The sequence below is a fragment of the Vitis riparia genome, chromosome 1 (genome assembly GCF_004353265.1).
Source record: "Vitis riparia cultivar Riparia Gloire de Montpellier isolate 1030 chromosome 1, EGFV_Vit.rip_1.0, whole genome shotgun sequence".
Classification (NCBI taxonomy): Eukaryota; Viridiplantae; Streptophyta; class Magnoliopsida; order Vitales; family Vitaceae; genus Vitis; species Vitis riparia.
In genome coordinates, this window is record NC_048431.1 from 21,301,848 (window position 1) to 21,318,868 (window position 17,021).

General features: G+C 35.0%; 1 protein-coding gene across 3 annotated transcripts; it reads left to right on the top strand.

Annotated features, from left to right (window-relative positions):
• The first annotated feature begins 1,715 nt into the window (after nt 1–1,715).
• On the top strand, nt 1,716–12,602 carry LOC117918085 (cell division control protein 48 homolog C). 3 transcript variants are annotated; one of them, XM_034834612.1, is made up of 10 exons: nt 1,716–2,805; nt 3,431–4,047; nt 5,486–5,638; nt 9,081–9,197; nt 9,296–9,400; nt 11,082–11,147; nt 11,268–11,332; nt 11,415–11,616; nt 11,772–11,903; nt 12,013–12,602. In XM_034834612.1, exons 1-10 carry the CDS (start codon nt 1,833–1,835, stop codon nt 12,058–12,060), a joined length of 2,478 nt encoding a protein of 825 aa, XP_034690503.1. In that variant the 5' UTR covers nt 1,716–1,832; the 3' UTR covers nt 12,061–12,602. The 3 variants fall into 3 exon arrangements, with proteins under 3 accessions (XP_034690503.1, XP_034690508.1, XP_034690512.1); XM_034834617.1 differs by lacking the exons at nt 11,415–11,616; nt 11,772–11,903; nt 12,013–12,602 and having other exon boundaries at nt 11,082–11,161; XM_034834621.1 differs by lacking the exons at nt 11,082–11,147; nt 11,268–11,332; nt 11,415–11,616; nt 11,772–11,903; nt 12,013–12,602 and adding an exon at nt 10,862–11,016.
• Nucleotides 12,603–17,021: the final 4,419 nt, after the last annotated feature.

Consider the following 17,021-nt stretch of genomic DNA (forward strand, 5'->3'; position numbering starts at 1 on the left):
AAAAACAATTCCACAAGGGAATTTGTCTCTTCAAGAGACAAGTTCCCATGGAATTTTATTTAATTTTTTTTTTTAAAATACCCAAATTAAAAAAAATAAAAATAATAAAAATAAAAATAAAAAAAACAATTCTTCAAGGGAACTCGTCTCTTGAGTTCCCATGGGAAAAAAAAAAAATTTTAAAAATTTTGTTTTTTATAAAAAAATTCCCAAAAAAAAAAAAAAAATTCCACAAGGGAACTAAGGAGTTCTGGGAAATTTTTTTTTTTTTTAATTTTTTTTTTAAAAATACCCAAATTAAAAAAAAAGAAAAAAATCTTCAAGGGAACTCGTCTCTTTCAAGAGACGAGTTCCCCTTGTGGAATTTTATTTTATTTTATTTTATTTTTTTTAATTTAGGAATTTTTTTTAAAAAAATATTTTTTAAAAAAATTTTTCCCATGGGGAACTCGTCTCTTGAAGAGACGAGCTCCCCTCGTGGAATTGTTTTTTTTTTTTTTTTTATTTGGGAATTTTTTTTTTTAAAAAATAGTTTAAAAAAAAAAAAAAAATTTTCCCATGGGAAACTCGTCTCTTGAAGAGACGAGTTCCCCTTGTGGAATTGTTTTTTTTTTTTTTTTTTTAATTTAGGAATTTTTTTTTAAAAAATATTAAAAAAAAAAAGAATTTCCCATGGGGAACTCGTCTCTTCAAGAGACGAGTTCCCTTGTGGGATTTTATTTTTTTATTTTTTTTATTTATTTATAATTTAGGAATTTTTTTAAAATATTTAAAAAAAAAAAAAAATTCCCATGGGGAACTCGTCTCTTGAAGAGAGGAGTTCCCCTTGTGGGATTTTTTTTTTTTTTTTTTTTTTTTTTTTTTTTTTTATAATTTAGGAATTTTTTAAAAAAAAATATTTAAAAAAAAAAAATTTCCCATCAAGAGACGAGTTCCCCTTGTGGAATTGTTTTTTTTTTTATTTTTTATTTTTTACTTTTTAAAATAGTTTTTTTTTTTTTAAAAAAATTTCCCATGGGAAACTCGTCTCTTGAAGAGACGAGTTCCCATTGTGGAATTGTTTTTTTTTTTTTTTTTTTTTTTTTTTTTTTTAATTTAGGAATTTAAAAAAAAAAAAAAAAAATTTCCCAATGGGAAACTCGTCTCTTGAAGAGACGAGTTCTCCTTGTGGAATTGTTTTTTTTTTTAATTTGGGAATTTTTTAAAAAAATATATTTAAAAAAAAAAAAAAATTCCCATGGGAAACTCGTCTCTTGAATTTCCCTTGTGGAATTTTTTTTTTTTTTTTTTTTAAGGAATTTTTTTAAATATATACCTTGAGGAATTTTTTTTTTTTTTATATATATATTTTTTCATGGAACTCGTCTCTTGAAGAGACGAGTTCCTTTGTATTCGGGAATTTTTTTAAATACTATTTTTTTTCATGGAACTCGTCTTTTGAAAAGACGATTTCCCTTAAAGATGATTTTGGTTTAAAAAAAAAATTATCCGCTGAACCTCTCTCCTCTCTCCTCTCTCCTAAGTGGCAAATCCTCTTTCCTAGGTGGCAAAAACTACCATATATTTGTAATAACTTCTTCTACTACAGTAATTTAAGCATAACTTTTTTAAATTACCGTACTATTGAGAAAAATCCGTTTAACTTGGCTCTAGACTTAAGTCCGTGGGCGCCGAAGCAGAGACGGCCCAACTTAAATACGTTTTTTCTTTTCCTTACATGAAATAAGAAACACAATCACACGATTCACACCTTTGGCTTCCAGCAAGAAGCCCTAGCTTTGGCCATTTCTGATTCTATAGCATTACTGATTTTGGTTTCCGAATAGCCAAAGATGATAGGATTCGATCGGGTCCTTGTTCATCGTCTCCAGTCTTGCAAAGACAACTACCAAACCCTAGACGCCATCATCAACCATCTCTGCAGGAAATACCCGGAGTACAGTCGCAAGAAGCGCCAGCCTTTCACCAGAATCGTCCAACAAGCCCTAGAGTCATTGCAGCAACCCCACCGCAGCACCAAGAAAAAGAAGAACGAACCCTTGACCTCAAATCTCGATGATGACAACCAAGAGTTCAGTGACAGCGCCCGCACTCGTAAGAGGCCCAAGAAGATTAATGAGAGCGAAGAGAGATTGGTCCGTCGGGAATTGGAGCACTACCGGAGGATGCAGAGGGATCAGGAACGTCCATCCACGTCTTCAGATTCGGATTCGGATTCGGATTCGAATTCGAGTTCGAGTTCCAGTTGTGATAGCGAAGATGGCGCGGTGTCGACGTCCGAAAATGCAGATGCCATCTATGAGGAGAAGGTGGAGCCGGAGTGTGATTTGATGAAGGAGATGATGCGAGCGACGTACGCCAAGTCGGCTTCGAAAAATGTGGAGTCCAAAAATGAAAATCCGAGACTGATTGAAGACAAGAATATCGAATTGGAGGTTGGTGATAAGCAGAAGAGTAAGATTGGTATGGTAGAAGGAGGTGGAGTTGGGAAGGGATTGGGGAAGGGCTCGAAGAAAGAAGTGAAGGGTTCTGTTTCGACCGGTGTTGAGGTGAGTGGAAAGGATGGGCCGATGTTTAGTGATCTTGGAGGGATGAAAATCGTGGTGGAGGAGTTGAAGATGGAAGTGATTGTTCCGCTGTATTATCCAGAATTGCCTCGTTGGTTGGGAGTACGCCCAATGGCGGGAATTTTGTTGCACGGGCCGCCTGGTTGTGGAAAGACCAAGCTGGCTCATGCCATTGCTAATGAGACTAAAGTTCCATTTTACAAGATATCAGCGACTGAGGTGGTCTCTGGTGTATCAGGTTTTAATTTCTCTTTTCAATTGGTGGTTTTTTTTTTCTAGCACTGACGAGCTCTGTTTTGCGTCACACTGAAAATTGCTGTTGCATTTTTGGCAAAGTTATGTGCTTGGTTTTTGGTTGAGTTCTGTTTTGAAAATTATAGTGACTATAATGGTTCTTTTCATAGAAAGAAATAGATAATAGAAAGAAAGCAGAGGGAAGAGGAAAACAAGGGTGGCTGCATTTTGTGTCAGGCTGTCAGCTACACACACCTATGTATATGTTAACTCTGATTTTTGTTGGGTGTGATTTTTGTTTTACTGTTAGTTTTTCAATTGTAAAGCTAAGCATTCTGTGTGTGGGTGTGGGGGTGGGGATTGTTTGGAGGCAGGGGACCTAAAGCCAGCATTCTTCAAAATCTTATTTCAGAGCACTTTGTTCGAAGGAAATTGCCTTCAATCACAACTTAATTTTGAATTTTGTTTCTTTTGATATTTTCCCCTTCTTAAATGTTGATTGTTGCTAGGTGCTTTACCTTCTTTAAATTAATTATTATTTTGTTCTTCATCCATGTGCTCAACTCTAAGATAGAGAAGCTTCTAAAAAGTTCTAATATTATTTTTTTTTGATGGGATGAAAATTTCAGGTGCATCAGAAGAGAATATTAGGGAGCTTTTCTCAAAAGCATACAGGACTGCACCATCAATTGTTTTCATTGATGAAATTGATGCAATTGCCTCAAAAAGAGAAAACCTAAATAGGGAGATGGAGCGACGGATTGTGACACAGTTGATGACTTGCATGGATGAATCCAACAGACTTGTACAACCTGCAGATGGAGATAAAGAATCAGAAATCTCTGATCACAAACCTGGTTATGTTCTTGTCATAGGAGCCACTAATAGGCCTGATGCTGTTGACCCTGCACTAAGGAGGCCAGGGCGTTTTGATCGTGAGATTGCTTTAGGTGTTCCGGATGAAAGTGCTAGGGCTGATATTCTTTCAGTAATTACACGCAATCTTAGACTTGAGGGTACTTTCGATCTTGCAAAATTAGCTAGGTCCACACCAGGGTTTGTTGGAGCTGATTTGGCAGCTCTGGCCAACAAGGCTGGTAACCTTGCCATGAAGAGAATTATAGACAGAAGAAAGTTTGAGCTGTCTAGAGAACTAACAGATGAAGAACATATTGAAGATTGGTGGAGGCAGCCATGGTTGCCTGAAGAGATGGAAAAACTTAGCATTACAATGGCAGATTTTGAGGTAACCTTGAAAGAACTAATATTTTCAAATTATATTATAGCTTTTATACTTTATGTTTGCTTTATGATTCTTTTTGTCTCTAATTGCCTTTAGCCCCAAATTTTAATTCTTTGTCTTGTTTGTCGACATCAATGTGTCATCATTTTAATTGATTGGTAGTAAGGTTAGGTCTCATTTTAGATTGGTTGAAGGGTGATTGATTAAGCAGCGGTGGAAGACTTTCACCCGATCAATCAATGAAATCAAATAATGACTACGAGTTAAGACTTTCATGCACCCTGACCCAATTCAAAAACATGTACATAAGCTTGCTCCGCCAATTCAGAATCATCAAAGGCTCTCTTCGATTTTTCTCTTAGTCCCAGCCCTTGAAGAAAGAGCAGCTCCCAATAACATACAGCAATGAGAACAGAACCAAAGCACTTACGAGCTAAAGCATTCTTAGCAGTTGATTGCTATGGTAGTGCATGAAGGCTCTAAGCATATAATTACTTGCTACAATAACATGTACTGTTATTCTGTAAGCAAATAATAACCTGCTACAATGACATGGATATTTTCTTAGTTTAATTTAATGAACTAACAAAGGTAATACTCAAGCTAAGTTACCAATGAGCCAAATGCTATACCTGTGTTGCTTCTCTGATTCTATCAAGACCAACCTGGCTTATCTCATGGAGAGGTCCACAAGTCTAATTTGGGGTTTCATGTAGGGTATTTTCTTCACTAACCAATCTACAGGCTGCCTTATGGACATGCATATATTTTTATATGATGTACAGTGCCATAATTGATGACTTTTGATGTTTTTTGATAGTTGACTGTTGGTATCTTTGTCAGTAATTAGGGAAAAGTTTGTATATTCATTGTTGCTGCCATTTACCTTGTATAACTGAAGCTCCAGTTTGGTTACCATGTGGTTCTCATTTTGGTATTTTGACTCTTCACTCTCGAAGTAACTGTGCATGGATTTAAACTTGCGCCATTGGCTGTTGAGGCACATGTGGTGCTTCTTTAATGATTTCTTAACCTTTAGGTGCAACATTTCGTCTGTCTGAAAGCTCTTTTGAATGTTTAAAAGAGTTCTGTAGGTTGTTTTGTTGTAGACTGAAGTATTCTAAATCTGATAAAATGAGACCTAAAAGTTCTCACTAGCAAAGTTAGGAGTGAGATGTTTTTGTAGAACATCTTTCAGAAAGAAGTTTCAAAATTTAAACTTCTGTACCTTGTTAAATTGAAATCACTTCTTTACATAGATCTTTCAGAAAAACACTTCATTAGAAGTTTCAGCTGCAGCAGATGGGCACTTAATATACTTTTTTTTTGTGTGTTGGAATAAATTCTAATATTTGCAACAACAGGAAGATTTCTGTTCTAGAAAATTGATTATACACTCTTTTTAAATACGATGATCATGCAAGTTGTTCCTTATGTGCAGGAAGCAGCTAAAATGGTTCAGCCCTCTTCTAGAAGAGAAGGATTCTCTACCATTCCAAATGTAAGGTGGGAAGATGTTGGAGGGCTTGATCTTTTAAGGCAGGAATTTGACCGTTACATAGTTAGGCGTATTAAATACCCTGAGGATTATGAGGTAATTTTTTCATTTTTCTAAAAACTTGGTTTGTGTGTCTTTGTGCACAAAATGACATCTGTTTTAAGGGGAAAAGTTGCTTTTGGGATAAGCAATACAAGATTAAAAATGGAATGAAACAAAGAAGTGGAAAAAATGCTGTAGAGGGTTTGCAACGTGTTTTCTGCTAAGGTTACTAATGAGAAGTATGAGCTGATAATAGTGAGACCTAAACAAACATGGTAGATTTATTCCTTAGGGTACGCTTTCAACCTGAAAAATCTTTGCCACTTAATCAAGCTATCTGGAAATCATTTGAAGAAGCATTGAGTCCCAAAGAGTTGTTCGTTCTTGGGACCTAAAAGAAAGCAAGTAGATGCAAATGAGGTTAAATAAAAGTAACTCCACTCTTCTTAATTAGTGTCATAGTTTTTTTTTTTCTTTCTTTTTTCCTTTTTTATAGTTTAACTCCATAAATATCCAATGATGTGGACTTCCATAAATGAATTGCAACCATCAGATTTTGTTTCTTATTGTAATAATATTAAAGTGGCCCTATTTCTTTAATGCAGTTAAGGTTTTCAGGTGAGACTTTCTATGTTATGAGGTGATGAGTGGATTTGCATACTTAAAATATAGCAGGAATATCTCTATTTGGTTCAATGGACCCCAATTTTGCTCACACTTGCATATTCTGTTATTATGGCCATAGAGACCACATTAAAGTCCGGTTTTCCCTCTATATTGGTTAGTTGTTTCTTCTTTCATTTTCCTTTATTATTGAAGTCTGTTTTCAAGAGTTCATAACAAGGTCCCAGAAGGCTTCTTCGCCAGCTCTAAGGGTCTACGTCAAGGAGACCCAATCTCTCCCTATCTCTTTATTTTGGGCATGGAAGTGCTGAGTGCACTTATAAGGCGGGCAGTGCAGGGGAACTTTATCTCTGGGTGTAGGCTGAGAGGTAGCGGGGAAGCGGAGATTATGGTGTCACATCTGCTCTGTGCAGACGATACTATTCTCTTCTGTGAGGCCAACAAGGACCAATTAACGCATCTTGGATGGATTTTGGCGTGGTTCGAAGCGGCCTCTGGGCTTAGGATCAATCTGGCCAAGAGTGAGCTGATACCAGTAGGGGAGATTGAAAATATGGAGGAAATGGCGGTGGAGCTAGGCTGCAAAGTTGGCAGCTTCCTGGTCAAATACTTGGGGCTGCCCCTTGGGGCCCGGCACAAAGCCTTGTCCACGTGGGATGGGGTGGAGGAAAGAATGAGAAGAAGACTTGCCCGGTGGAAAAGACAATACTTGTCTAAGGGCGGGAGAATCACCCTGATTAAGAGTACCCTTGCAAGCATTCCTATTTATCAAATGTCCATCTTTAGAATGCCTAAGTCAGTGGCTAAAAGGCTTGAGAAAATACAAAGAGATTTTTTGTGGGGAGGGGGAAATTCGGGTAGGAAGATTCATTTAATTAATTGGAAGGTGGTGTGTACTCAAAAGGAGAAAGGGGGCCTTGGTATTAGAAGGGTGGGGCTATTGAACAGGGCCTTATTGGGCAAGTGGATTTGGAGATTTGCCGTTGAGAAGGATGTCTTGTGGAAGAAGGTAATTGGGGTGAAGTATGGGATGGAGGGGTGTGGCTGGATATCTAAGGAAGCCCGGGGGCCCTTTGGAGTGGGAGTTTGGAAGGAGATATTAAAGGAAAAGAGCTGGTGCTGGAATAACATGAAGTTCAAGGTGGGGAGGGGGAATAAGATCAGGTTCTGGACTGATCATTGGTGCGGCACCGGAGCGCTGTCCAATGCATTCCCCCTGATTTTTGCCCTGGCAGTGTGTAGTAATGATCTGGTGCATGATGTGTGGGACCCAAGGCTGGGCCAAGGAGGGTGGAATATCAGGTTGATTAGAGATTCTAACGACTGGGAGCTGGCGCTAATAGAAGACTTGCTCCTTTTGCTAACGGACATCAGAGTAAGTCCAGAGGAGGACTGTGTGCTATGGAAGGCGGGGTTTCTGCCAGTTTTAGGATTCGGGAAGCTTACAATCTGCTGGCAGCCCCTAATTCTTGTGTTTTTCCAGGAAAAAATGTTTGGGTGGATAAGGTCCCAACCAAAGTGGCTTTCTTCGCGTGGGAGGCTACTTGGGAAAAAATTCTTACATTGGATAGGCTGCAAAGGCGTGGTTGGCAGCTTCCAAATTGTTGTTTTTTGTGTGGTTGTGAAGAGGAAAATGTAAATCACATTCTTTTACACTGTACAGTGGCTAGGACCCTTTGGGATATCGTCTTTGCCTTATTTGGGGTTCAGTGGGTGTTTCCAGAGAAGGTTAAAGAGGCGGTGTTCTGTTGGCGGGGTCCTTTTGTGGGCAAAAAGAGGAAGAAGATTTGGAAGACCATTCCGTTATGTATATTTTGGATGGTGTGGAAAGAAAGAAATAGGCTAGCCTTTAGAGGGGGTCTCTTGGCTATTCAGACTCTCAAGAAGTCTTTTGTAAGTAGTCTGTGGAGTTGGGCTAAGTTGTATAGGGAAGAGGAGTCCTCTTCGCTTATAGGCTTCTTGGAGTGGGTTGCGACCCCATAAGGGCTAGTGAGGTGTTTTTGTTTTTGGCTCTTTGGCCTTGTGGCTGCTTTGTATACTTCCTGTATGCGGTGCGGCCTTTCGGCCTTCTCTAATATATTTTCTGTTGTTGCTTATCAAAAAAAAAATAATAAGGTCCCATGTGCCCAAATAGGATTAAAGTTTTGAGATGTAATTTGAGTGTTTTGCTTTGATTATTGAAGTAAAAAAAGAATGAAGGCACATTGGACTATATTTTTCTTCTTCTAACAATCCACATGTTGTGCACACAGGTTGCCCTTTTTTCTTTTTTGGTCCCATCCGGGCATTGAATGTCTCACAACTGCACCCCCAACCCCCTATATCTTCCTTCAAGCTATTTTACCCAAACACCTGAAGGCTTAAAATCTTAACAGCTTACGCTAAAACCTGACTATTCATTCCCATATTCAGAAAGCCCAAAGCCTCCTAGACCTTTGCCCACAATAGATAGAACAAGTTCATCCTGGATTCAAGTAGTGTCCTGCCCCTGGATAAAAGTGATTTTAGTCAATGGCTTGTCTCCTACAGTGTTTTCATTTATTTGAATTACAATTTGGAACAGGTTCCATACCATGAATTTTAAGTGCCTGATTGTTTATGTATGATACTTCTCAACCACAAGGAAACCACATTTCTGATATTCATGTGTGTTGTAATAACTCAAAGCTTTCTCTTTGTTGTGCTTCATGGTTGATTTTAGCTGCTTTAGCGTTAATTTTATCTTCCTTTCCTTTTGTTTACTCTCAAGATATGAATGTTTTCATCATTTATAAATTCTGTTAGATTTCTTCCTTCATGCTTTGCTATGGAATCTATATGGCTGACTATGGGTTTCAATTTCTACATTCTGAAACTTGATTTGTGTCTTCAGGAATTTGGTGTGGATTTAGAGACAGGATTTTTGCTTTATGGGCCTCCTGGCTGTGGTAAAACACTAATTGCCAAGGCTGTTGCAAATGAAGCAGGGGCCAATTTCATACATATTAAGGTTTTGCCTTCTTTGATAGAAGAAGTTTGTCTTGTGCATGTTTTCCTTATTTTGAAGTTTAAAAATCTTTAAGTTCATGAATTTTGCTGACTGGTTAGGGCCCTGAACTTCTGAATAAATATGTTGGAGAAAGTGAGCTGGCAGTTAGGACACTATTTAGTCGAGCAAGGACATGTTCTCCATGCATACTATTTTTTGATGAGGTATGAGGTTCTTACTACTTGACAGTTGTTGATTCTATTATTATTGTGTTATAATTGTTATTATTCAATTTGATGAAACAAAATGTTATGATGACAAATGTGGACAGTTGAATTCCTAGACCTTTTGGCCTCTGATGTATTGGATTGCATTCTGATATATATATATATATATATATATATATATATATATATATATATATATATATATATATATATATATATATATATATTTTGGTGATTTTCACACAGATTGGGATTTCTAAAAAAATTGTGTACAGCCTCTGGTTGAAACATTTGGATTTAATATTTATAGAAAATGTACTTTGGAACTAAGTTTGGTGAAAGTTTTAGGTACCTTTCCTCACATTTGAATAAAGAGATTAACCTCTGCTGAGTCATAATTTTGTTAGAGACCTTCCCTTGGGTAGACAACCTTGAAAGGAGACATGATTTTAGTGTTTACCTCCTGTCCCAATAATTGACTAATCAACCACTAAAGATGTGACCCAATAATGTAAAGGGTGGAATACATGTTACATACTATATCCATGTGTTTGAGATAAATCAAACCACTTGGATGGTTACCATTTTGCAATTTGGAAACTTAACTCATAGAAGTACTGCATCCAATTGAAAATGATAATGTCAAAACTCCAGGGTTCATTTCCCAACATAACTTGAACTAGAACACAGCTCTTGACTTAGCTTGAGAGCAGAGTTGTGCACTAGCGACTGATTATCAATTGGATCAGCACAGATATTGATGTGGTGGCCACTGAAAATCAGATCTCACTTGCCACAGCTGGCACATGCACGCTTACCACATCAGCACCTGTCATATCAGCTGCATGTGGTCCATCAGAAGGGTGCTGCATAAGCAATTGGAGTATTCTGTTCTCCACTTCAGACTAACTTTCATATCAGTCTGGGGTGATTCTAGCTTTTATACTATTGCAATTGTCTCATTTTCAGGATGTCTCAGTGGTCCCTTGAGTTCAAAAGTAGATGTTGAACCATCTACAGTTCCAATTTAGAATTCCCTCACAAATCTTCCTATAACTTCAGGGAATGTCTTTATGTGAAACGGGCTGGCTGATTTAATTACATGGTCCACTTACATGTTGGAATGGATAGCTCCACTCTAAAGCTTCAGATCTTTTATTCCAAACTCTACTTCTAGGTCCTAACAAAAAGAAAAAGGAAAAATGAAATAAAATCATGTATCTTCCTTATTGCAAGAGTAGTTAAACGTGGGGTTTGAAGATTTTAGTTGAAAATTTTACTTAAACAGGAATAAAATGTTCCTGAAAAGTGTTTAGTCATGGATTCCTAAAAATATGGATTTGTCCTTTCTCAGCCTCTGGTCAAGAGGAAAATAACAGTTTTAAATCAAGTACCATTTCTAGTTGAATAATTAGATATTTTTGGCTTACATCAACCACTGATTTTCATTGTTACAAGATGACTAGTAGGAGTGGGATGGTATAAGGAGATTGCTTGAATGCGAAAGGATTAGATGCACTATAAAACTTGTACAAAAAATAGGTGGGTGTCAATTGATACAAATACTGTAATTTGTAGAGATATTTCTACCCATTTTCGTTAGAAGGATCTATGATGTGGTTGTTATTAATGTTAATGTCCTTTGTAACTTTTGGATTTGTTTATTTGTTATCTGTAGGTGGATGCTTTGACAACAAAGCGTGGGAAGGAAGGGGGATGGGTTGTTGAGCGGCTTCTAAACCAGGTCAAATAATACAGGAAGGAAATACATGAATACACTTATGCATACCTATTCATATTATCTTTTGAATTAATAATTTATATTCGATGTGGATCTCATGTACATCTTTTGAATCAATTGCAGCTATTGATAGAGTTAGATGGTGCAGATCAGCGGCGGGGTGTTTTTGTTATTGGTGCCACAAATAGGTGCAATTAGTTCATTTTCTTCAATTTATATATATGATGACCATTTTCTTCTTTTCATCAAGTTGAGCATTTCTATTGGCAGACCTGAGGTGATGGACCGTGCCGTGTTACGGCCTGGTAGGTTTGGGAAACTTCTTTATGTGCCTTTGCCTAGTCCGGATGAGCGTGGGTTGATCCTAAAAGCTCTTGCTAGGAAGAAGCCTATAGATGCCAGTGTGGATTTGATTGCCATAGGACAGAAAGAGGCTTGTAACAATCTAAGTGGGGCTGATCTTTCTGCACTGGTTTGTCCACTTCTCCCTAGATCTCTTGCCTTGGGCTTGAACTGGCCCTTTTTCTATGTTTATATGTTTAGATGCTTGTGGCAATTGGGGGATTCTTCTTTGTTGTTGGTGTGGATGTGGTTGGGTTTTATCTAATCTGTTAAAATGATTGTCAGATGAATGAAGCAGCCATGGCTGCTCTGGAAGAGAAACTCTCAGATTGCAGTTCAGGTGTAATTTCATGGACTATAAATGCAAAACATTTTGACCAAGCACTTGGGAAAATCTCTCCATCTGTCTCAAACAAGGTGTGTGTTGCTCTACTCAACTCTATATTCGAACATACATGGGTATGAGATGATGAATGGTTAAAAATTCAAATAATCTCTCCTGTTTAACTTGTTTTCTGGCAAGCAGCAAAAACACTTCTACCAGGTTTTGTCAGAAAGCTTCAAAGCAGAATGAGAAGAACACTTGTACATGAAATGCAGTGACTGTTTGAGCTGGCCAAATTGGACATTTTCAGCATGGCTAAGGCAGTTGTGAGTGCCACTTCTTAAAACCAACCTTGGAAGGCATTTTGCGAGAAACATAGAAGCCCACTTTTTGATGTCAAAAGGTACCATTTAGTGCTCGTTTGGGTACACTCTTTGTTTTTTATTTTTAAAAACAGAAAATGATAGTAACTCCTATACAAGATGCAAATACTTTTTGAAACTTACCTTAAAAATAGAAAACATGAAGTGTACCCAAATAAGCATTTGGTTGTTCGCTTCTTTTATTTTTTTGTAATTTGTTTTGAGTATCACAAGAACATTAGTGGTATTTCCCAAAATTGGGAAGCAAATTTTGTAGCATACCTGACCATTATTTGGCTAACCTGTTTCTCTTTCCTTGCAATTTAGTAATATTGGACAGATTGGCTGTCTTACTAGAGAAGAGATGCATGTATTTTTCACTAAGTAACTTGGTACTAGTACACTAATTTAAACACTTGCAATTTTGTATATGATCAAACATTGAAATTGCTATGGTTTCTCTCAATTAAAGACTCTTAAATGCAAAATCTTCAAGCAAATACAGGATATTCAAGTACAGAAAAAACTGTTTGCCTAGAGATAGAATTAGCCCAGGAAAAAGCAGTGAAATAATCTGAATTTGACAATTAGGTAGTCTATTGATCTGTAGCAACTAGAGATAGAATATTTTTCACTGTGGAATATCAGAAAGCGTTTCTTAATCTTTCAAGAGTCAACTCCCAAATGCATTCTTAATCCAGTGGGTAGAATGGTTTGAGTGGAAGTATGTAAGTACTAGCTAGAATTGTTCAAAATTGATGGTATCTGATGCCTCTTAGTCACCCAAAGAATGACTAATAAAAAAATAGACATTAGAGCATAGAGGTTAATGATTGCGAATGTATACTTTGAATCTACAATTTTATGATTATTTGAATTGTAAGTTTTATTATAGGTTGGATGTCAACTTAAGCTTTTGAAGATATTCTATATTCGAATTCAGCATCCATGGAAACTAAAGGCAATTTCAAGGCTAGGATTTGATACGAGATACGATTGCTTCGAACTACCATAAGGCCGTCTCTTGAGTCCCATGTGGGAAGCCATGTGCTTGGTTGTTAGAGGTGTTTATCTGTCTTTTATTTAATGAAAGGGATTATAAAGCATGAAAAAATGCCACCAGTCTACTACATGGAGAAAAGGAATAGAAATAGGATGAGAATATATTATTATTTCAAGATAATAATACAAAAAGTAAAAATAAATTTATGTTTTTTTTCTATCAAAATGAGAAAAAAAATGTATTTTATAATTATAATGTGATATTTTTTTGAAAAGCTAATAAAATAGATATTATTATTTTATGATATTTAGGAATCTTCTCTTGCCCTATTAACAATTGGAGAAACAAGAGCTAAGGGATTATTATTTTATTATTTTTTTACCGTTAAGGGGTATTGTTGGCAATCTACGTAAGAGCAATTGTCGAGAACTCTATTGATTACTACATCTTGCTCTCCCTAGTATCGTTTTTAGATGGTCAATCTCAAGAAGCTTTACAACACTAGCTTTTTGAAGCCTACGCACATTGAAAAGTCGAACAAAGAAGGTTCCAATGAGCAATTGCAGGTCTTAGAAACTCCTGAGTAATATCTTTCCATGCGTTTGCAACTAGCTTCATAAACTTATCACATACATCTTGTCAAGAGACACCATATTGCTTCATGTGACATTCAACACTTGAGGCAACATGATCTCACTTTTGCTCAAATTGCCATATTGTAGTAACATTAAATGTTAGAAAAATAGGTATATTCAATTGTATATGGGAATTATTCTTAAAAGGAGTTTTCTAACTTTAGAAAACACATTCCACAAATTTTGAATTGAAAATAGTTTTTTTTGAAATTGTTAAAAAACATGATGATTTTTTAGCACAAACTAGATGTGTTCTTAGGTGGTTTTTGTAGAATGCTCTAAAAAGTAAATGAAAACATAAAAAATGGGTTGGAAAGTTTTGCATTGTACCTAAGTGTAGAATGCCTTCATGAAAAAATAGATCGAGAAAACTCTTTTCAAATTTGAGCTTAAAACATAATTTTGTTAATCAAAACAATTGAAAACTACTTTTAAAAACTATTCTCAAAAACATAATTTTGTTTCTAAATAGGGCGTTGATTTTTTGCGATCGGCACAACTTCAAGATATATATATATATATATATATATATATATATATATATGCAAGAGTATCATGTTATCAATTGAGAAGAACTATACTCATGATACCTTATGTGAAGTAATATCATCAATGAGCCTACCAATTATAGTTGAAGCAAAGGGTAGCTTCATAGCAAAAGCAAGTTCTTTCTTTCCACCACCTTAAATATTAATGCATATTGATATGATTAGCAGATGTAAGGCCATTGATGACTTAAAGCATGTGCCAATGATAAAATTTAATTACCTAGCTAGAAATATTGCTTAATTCTTCCTTATGCTATGACTGCACTAGGTTAAAATCTAACTCAGCAAGCTTTAGTAATGCTTTGTTATATGCATGTTCTTCTTGGTAGATAGAGATATATCTTCTTGCCTCTAGCCTTTCCAAACCTTTTCTCATAGGCTGTTTTAGGGCATGAGTGACTTGTGCTGCAAGTGGACATTGTAAATGTTCTTCCAGACTTAAGATGAGTGGTTGTGAAGGTACCTATAAAACGAAAAACTTAAGAGCAGACCCTCTTCCATTAGTCACTTTCAGGAATGATACCTACACCCAAAAAAATAAATAAGTTTAAGCATGCCCTTAACTCTACAAAATGAAAACAATTTGGATTGCCAAATTTTCTATCACAATTAGATGTCATATAGAATATTCTCGTTTCTCTTACCCAAAATGAAGTCCTCGATCTATCATCTAATGATACATTCAAACGTGTACAATACACCATCCATTCAAATGTCAATATGATGTTCATACTTCCACACAATCAAGTAATGTGTTGTCATGGTTAAGTTTTCATCAATTCGTATCCATATTCGAATACACTCTCAATTTAACGGTTTTTTTAACAAAATTTTATATCTTTCACACCAAGAATTTTACTTCCTCCTTCGATTATTTCATTTCTTATTTTCTTTTCCATAAAAAAATTGCCCCTTCAAGAACTTTTCTTTTTTCATTTCCATTTCACACAATCATTTTTTTTCTATACAATTACGAGTGCAGGTACTCTCATAACTAACACTCAATAATTTAACACAAATATCTTACACCCAATAAATTCCACATTTAAAAATCTTCACATATCATTTATCAAAATCTAAAAATAAATCCAACCATTGAATTCAAAATCAGATCGTGCAGTTGCATCAACCTCAAAAAATTGAACAACCTTTCAAAATTTCATGCACAACAAATACTTCTTTCTCTTCCTTTCTTCTGGTCTTGTTTTTTCTCCTACCTCGCTCTTGTGCACTTCTTTCCTTCTCCTTCCTTAAGTAGTCACGTTGACAAAGATTCCTCAGTTGACTTTTTATTTTTTTTACCTCATTGACTTTTTTTTCCTTTCCTTTTCTTTATATATATATATATAACATATTATATGTCTGCACTTTTATTAATTTAATTAAATCTCATATGACAATAAAAATATATTTTCTATCATATTCCTAATTTAATCCTTTATTTTTTAAATCTCTTGACTCTACCCAATAATCTATCAACCATATATTATTTAATTATTCAACTTATAAACATTAAATTCTTAATCCTTGGTAATGACATTCATTTAATCTACTTCATTGATCAATTATATATATCTCAATTAAATCAACTTTTCAAATTTTTACATTTCATCCATTCATCTTTTTGCTTAAATTCCTAAATTTGTGTAACATAAATTTAATCTTAATTTAATTTAAATTCAACTCAGGTTTCAAACATTGTAATTTCGTAAAATTCAAGCCTAATTATAAAAAATAAATTTGATTTATTAAAATTTTAAAGACTCAATCTCTTAAAAAATACAACATAATACAAATGAACCCAATTTCTCTTACTAAATTAAGTCAACAATTACCCAATAATAATAGAGTAATTATTAAGAATATATTCGTATTTACTTTCCAAATCAAATTTGATAGCTAAATTTATTTCCAAATTAAAACCCAAATTCTGACGTTCCCATTCTTGAAATCTAATGGGGTAGAATTCAAACGATAGACTTTCAATGCTTTTGAACATTTTCAGTGTATATAACCATGTCTTTGAGCTTCAACTTAAAAAGTAAAAATAAAAAATAATGAATTTATTTTAAACTATCCGAATTAACTAATACTTATGTTGTTGGTTTCTTTGTGTCTAAAGACTCTTCAAAAAATTTTAAATCTAAATTTGTTTAAGAGAGAATGGCAAAAAAGAGAACCTATATTAAGTATATTCAAATTTTCTAATTTACAGTAAATTCATTTACTTGTTATACAAAATTAGGATGAATGAAAACCGATTTTTTTGGGCACCTACCCTGTCCTACCCCTAAGAGGTCAGATTTGGATTTGATTTTATCTCGTACCAACTTGCTCCATGATATATAATATTAAATGAAAAATGATTTTATTTGATTTTTTTTTTCACTTTTCAAAATTTTGATATAGGTAAAATATTGCTTTTTATAAAAATAAATTAAAAATATTTATAATACATATTAATTTATAAATTTTATTTTTTTAATATAATTTAATATTTTATAAATAAAAAATGAAAAAAATAAAAATAAAAAGGTTAAATGAGGCAGGGTGGGACAGGTACGAGAATTTTCTACATCCGTTTGGCTCCACCCCATTTACATTTGATATATATATTAAACAGAATAGGGTTGGGATGAGAATGACTCATCTGAACTAATCC

Excerpts from the sequence above, each read along its gene's own strand:
- LOC117918085 (XM_034834612.1), top strand. The coding sequence starts at position 1,833 with ATGATAGGATTCGATCGGGTCCTTGTTCATCGTCTCCAGTCTTGCAAA. Across the intron at positions 4,048-5,485 it reads TTACAATGGCAGATTTTGAG|GAAGCAGCTAAAATGGTTCA; the intron begins GTAACCTTGAAA and ends CCTTATGTGCAG. Across the intron at positions 11,617-11,771 it reads GGGCTGATCTTTCTGCACTG|ATGAATGAAGCAGCCATGGC; the intron begins GTTTGTCCACTT and ends AATGATTGTCAG.